The sequence below is a fragment of the Stegodyphus dumicola genome, chromosome 8 (assembly GCF_044657685.1).
Source record: "Stegodyphus dumicola isolate Sdum_Otavi_A_Nest chromosome 8, ASM4465768v1".
Lineage (NCBI taxonomy): Eukaryota > Metazoa > Arthropoda > Arachnida > Araneae > Eresidae > Stegodyphus > Stegodyphus dumicola.
The window spans coordinates 71309080-71313996 of NC_140775.1; the positions used below are offsets into that span (position 1 = coordinate 71309080).

Consider the following 4917-nt stretch of genomic DNA (forward strand, 5'->3'; position numbering starts at 1 on the left):
ACATTCAAGTCTTTTTATGAAGTCCCCTGCAGCTCCAGACAACTAGAGGAAGGAAGCAAAAAAATTAAGATTTTAATATAATATTAAACATAAAAATTTTAAATATAATATAATAAAACATAGATGAGTTTTAGCAATAACTTATAACATTTTTATGTAATGGTCACCTCAAAAATAATTTAAAAAACCTACAGGTGCAATATTTTCATGACACTAATGGAAATACAACCTGTGACATTGCATCCTGCATGTCATTTCCTTAATCAAAGAATTACTTGATTAGACATACATTTCTGATTATTACATTTTGAAAATTCTCAGCAAGTATTCATTATATCTTAGGGTGCATGATAAGGGGCCATCCAAAAATGATGTCACGCTCTGATGGGGGAGGGGGTTTGTGCAATTGTCACAAGGGAGAAGAAGAGTAATAAAAAGTGTGACATCACACACATTTTGGTTAAAAAACAGCATTTAAAATCAGCTGATTAAATTTTGAAATTACAAAAATTGAGGGTATTTCTTTCTATTGGGGCTAAAACAACTTTCCTGGGATTAATAAAAATTCTACTGATTCTTACTAAATGATTTAGATCAGCATTTCCCAGCTTTAAATCAGAAGTGAAAGTATATGTTTATGTAATAGCCTGACATTTGGCAAGGGAAGGAGGATAAAAAATTTTATGAAAATGTGCAACATCATTTATGAATTACCCCTAAATTAAGTTATAGTTAAAAACCAAAACTATAGTTAAAAGCACAATTTCTCTGGGAAATGATGGATAAAATAATTGTAAGAGAGATACAAAACTGGATATTGTAAAAATTTGTTAAGCTTATCCCTAAAATTGTTGACGCTGAATCAGATATTAAATTCTGAGTTTTTAACTCAGTCAGCAGCTCGTCTAAAGAGGCCACACGCTTCTTCAGTCTTTTGTTCTGTTTATCTAACAATTTAATTTTTCTTTTCATGCTGATATTTTGCTGCTGAGCTATTTCAAGAACTTTTTTTGCTTTACTTGGAGATGTAACATCCTCATCATTAAAATCTCCCAAATAATGCAGCCGTTTCCTTCTTTCAGGAGTTACAGATGTACTTGCTGAACCTACAACAGATTTCAAGACGAAATATTAAATATAAGTGTTATATTAATAATAATTATTATTATTTATAAATCATACTCATATGGAGCTTAATAACGCATTTCAGTAATTTTATGGCTAATAATTTGATTTGGTGTGGAGGAAAAGGATTATTTTATTTGTGTAATGTCTTTCTGAGAGGAAACAGAATTAAAAGTTATGAAACATGAATATTTATAGCAAGCAAGGAGATTTTGAGGGTAATTTGCCATCTTAAATTAGTAAAAAATAAATAATGGGTTTTTCTTCACAAGCTTTCAATACCTTGAAAAATATTAGAGTTCAGGCAAGATGTTGTAGATATAAACTAAATTAGTTTTAAAAGTTCCCATAATCTCAGATTACTTTATCGTGTAATAGTTCAAGTGTTTTAGTTGCTTTAATTAGCAATTGCATAAAATTTTCAAGCTAAGTTCATTAAATTTAATTTACAAATGAAACTGAAACATAAACATAAATAAAAAAAAGTAGGCTAAAAGTAAATTACAAGCATTCTGGAAATTCTAAACTGAATATAAGTCTAGAATGCAACAAAATTCACCTACTTACAAAACTATTTTTCTCTCTAAAAATGCTATTTAACATATTGAAACCAATACAATTAATAGAATTCAAAGAAAAAAATTACTACATCACAGCATGTTATGTTAGACTTAATCAAAGTACAATTTCTTCCTCGACTCTCTCTCACATACATAAATAAGTATGTTAAGTACATGATACTGAAATTGAAAATAGAGCATCACTTACTTTCTGAATAGTGCATAGACTCTTCTGGATTGGGCTGAAGTGGCTTTTTTGACGACTTTGACGCTTGTAAACATTTTTTTGTAAGTGAGAAGGGAAATTAAATAACGTTGGAATTGCTGTGGCCTTTAACCAGGTGCCTCCAAACTTTGTTCTATCGAAGCAGTCTGATGTAAAATGTTTCGAACATAACTTTGAATAGTTGGTTACTCTAAAGTTTTCCCGCCGCAGTTGTACTTCCCATTGTTTTTGCCTTTCTGGATCTTTAGGGAAACTATAAATGAAAAAAAAAAAAAAAAAAAAAAAAAAACTTAATTGTACTAAAGTAGCAAATGAAGTATTAAATTACACACATATATGTATTCCAGGTCATACAGGTATACTGCAGAAGAATGGTAATTTTTCAGAATCATTTAAGAATTCTTTAAGTACATGCTGAAAAATATCATGAAATTTTAAAAGTGTAGTAATTTTTCATTGGAAAGAAATGTAAATATACCTACAATTAGAGTCAAAACAATAATATAATTGTCTGTATATGGGGATGGCATTTTTCCCTTTAGCCTTTTATTACATGAGAATTCTTATTTCATGATTCTGTATTGGAATGGAAATCAAAGGGTCCTTTTGGACCACCTTAAAGTTCTCTTAAAATTATTTTACAATAGTACGTACATTCAAAAACACAATTTGTAATACATCAAATTACAGGTCAAAAGGTGCCTTCTAGAGAAAAGAGGGTCAAGTGAAATTTAAAAGAAAAGGAGTCACTTTCAAATTAGATTGTTAATGATGGGAAAAATTTGTGCTCAAGGCAATGTTGAAAAAAGTTAGTTTGATTTTGTCATCAACAATTCTTTCTTAATAAAAATCTATTAACAAAATTATATTTCACTGCATGCAGGTTCAACTTCTAAAATGAGCACCACCTCTCTTTTCTTGAGATTATATTACTGAAACATAATAATGCACTCTCTTTTCTTGAGATTATATTACTGGAACAAAATAATGCAATCTTAATTACTGATTTCCACACTCATGTGTATGTCATGGGGGGATGAATACATCTTATTAACTATAACAAATATTTTATATTGAATATGTATCAAACGGTAACAAACTTCAACTCAGTATTTATTATTAGGATCAAAACGATATTACAGTTAAAAATTCTCTCACTCTCCTTTTTTTTTTAAATACTATTTAAAATATGGTTAAGTTTTTTACATCACATTTTTTCAATTACATTAAATTTCTAACAGCATCGTAGATGAGACAGAATTATAATCCAGATTATTTTTATTTTAATTGATTTTATAGAAAATAATGATACAGCATTGAGCTCTATAAAAGTAATCTGATTTTTAAAATAATGCTGTTTAACTGTTTATGTTCAATGTTGCATGAATCAAGATCTTCAGCTTTTTTTTTTTTTTTTTAACAAAGTAAACATATCGCACAATCTTTTCTCAATAATTTAATGCTAATAACAGCATTTTTCTTTTTTTATCGCAAGCAGTAATTGTTTATGAAATCAAAACGCGTACGACTTGGCGAAAAAAAGTTAACGCCAATTGGCGCAGCTTTCTATTTCAACGGAATACACGGAAAAAACATATAAAATTCAATTATTTGTAAAGGATGAATCCAGTAAATAGTGTCACAGTATTTAATACATTTTGATGCTAATAATACATGCTGAAAATGTCATATACAGCGGCAATTTTCTTGTACAATATGGCTGAAAATTTCCACCCAATTCAACAGAGATAGTAAAACGACAGAAATACTGAAAATAAAATAATAAATCATGCAGTTTTAACTTACCTATGAAAGGTTACAGGTCCTCCTTTTACGAAACTTTCTTTACATCCATAGGCGCTGCAGCGAATAACCATTTTTACTTAAATTTTATGTGACCAAGCAGAGCAGCAGTCTTTCGTCCCATAGAAAGCAATGTAAAGTATTTCCGGACTTTCGGAATTCGCGCAGCAGTCACGTGACACTAATGTTGGAACCGGTTGAAGGTTGCAATAAGCTCTCTACCAGTATATTATCTCGTTGGTACGAACGCGTTGCGTCAATTGAAGACACGCCTACGGCATCCGTACAAGGGTTTCCACTGCTGCGTATCCGTAAAATATTTTCATTTTCCGCCGCTAGGTGTCACTGTAATATTTTGGCGCCAAACAAGCAGTTCGCAAGTTACGACGCTGGTTTTGGATTTGATATGGATCCTGACGTAAAACGCAGAAAAGTTTTGTTTACTAAATTCCATGTTATTGGAAATTTTTATTTCTGCTTATGGACTGCGAAAGTAAAGTACGCTAGCAATTTTTATATAAGTAAGGTTATAATGCATATTATGAACATCACTAATTCCATAGAAGCTTAAGTAAATTAAAAAAAAAAACTTTTTGTGTTTCTAGAAGCCTTAAATATTATGAAATAATATATATATTATTAAAACTAAAATGTAGTGTTAGTGAAAAAGTAAACAAATAAATAAATAAAATAAAAAAGTTAAAGGGATTAAAAAATAGTTGGTACTTTAAAAGTACAGAGCAACTGTAAAGAAAGGTTCACAATATTTACGCAAAATTTCCTATGCTTGTATACCGCTGACTTCATGGTCATAGCTGGATAAGTTATTAGAAATATCGTTTGTTTCGAAATGCACTATGGGCAGTTATATTTTATGCATAATCCATAAATATTATTTTTAATTCATATCGCTTTGTACAGAAGTTATAAAAATAAGATTTTTCTCTTTATATATACACACATTAGGTATAGGAAATGGAAATATTTAATTAATTAATTCCTGCACTTCTGCTGGAGAGGACTGAATTTAAAAGCAATTATTATAGTAATTTTTTGTTAAAAAATGTTTAGGGCATTAATACTGTCTCATGTTAATTGGAATGAAAGTTTAGAGTCGTAAACATTCCAAAGTCGGAGCACATGTATATACATTCACATAAAAGTGAAACGAATATATATATATATCTGCAGGGTTTCAAAATA

General features: G+C 29.6%; 1 protein-coding gene across 1 annotated transcript; it reads right to left on the reverse strand.

Annotated features, from left to right (window-relative positions):
• Positions 1 to 967: 967 nt before the first annotated feature.
• Positions 968 to 3927, reverse strand: LOC118190331 (THAP domain-containing protein 1-like). Its single transcript, XM_085821989.1, has 3 exons — positions 3718 to 3927; positions 1894 to 2164; positions 968 to 1106 (listed from the first exon to the last, which is right to left on the reverse strand). The coding sequence occupies exons 1-3, from the start codon at positions 3786 to 3788 to the stop codon at positions 1086 to 1088; spliced, it is 363 nt and encodes a 120-aa protein (XP_085678115.1). The 5' UTR covers positions 3789 to 3927; the 3' UTR covers positions 968 to 1085.
• Positions 3928 to 4917: the final 990 nt, after the last annotated feature.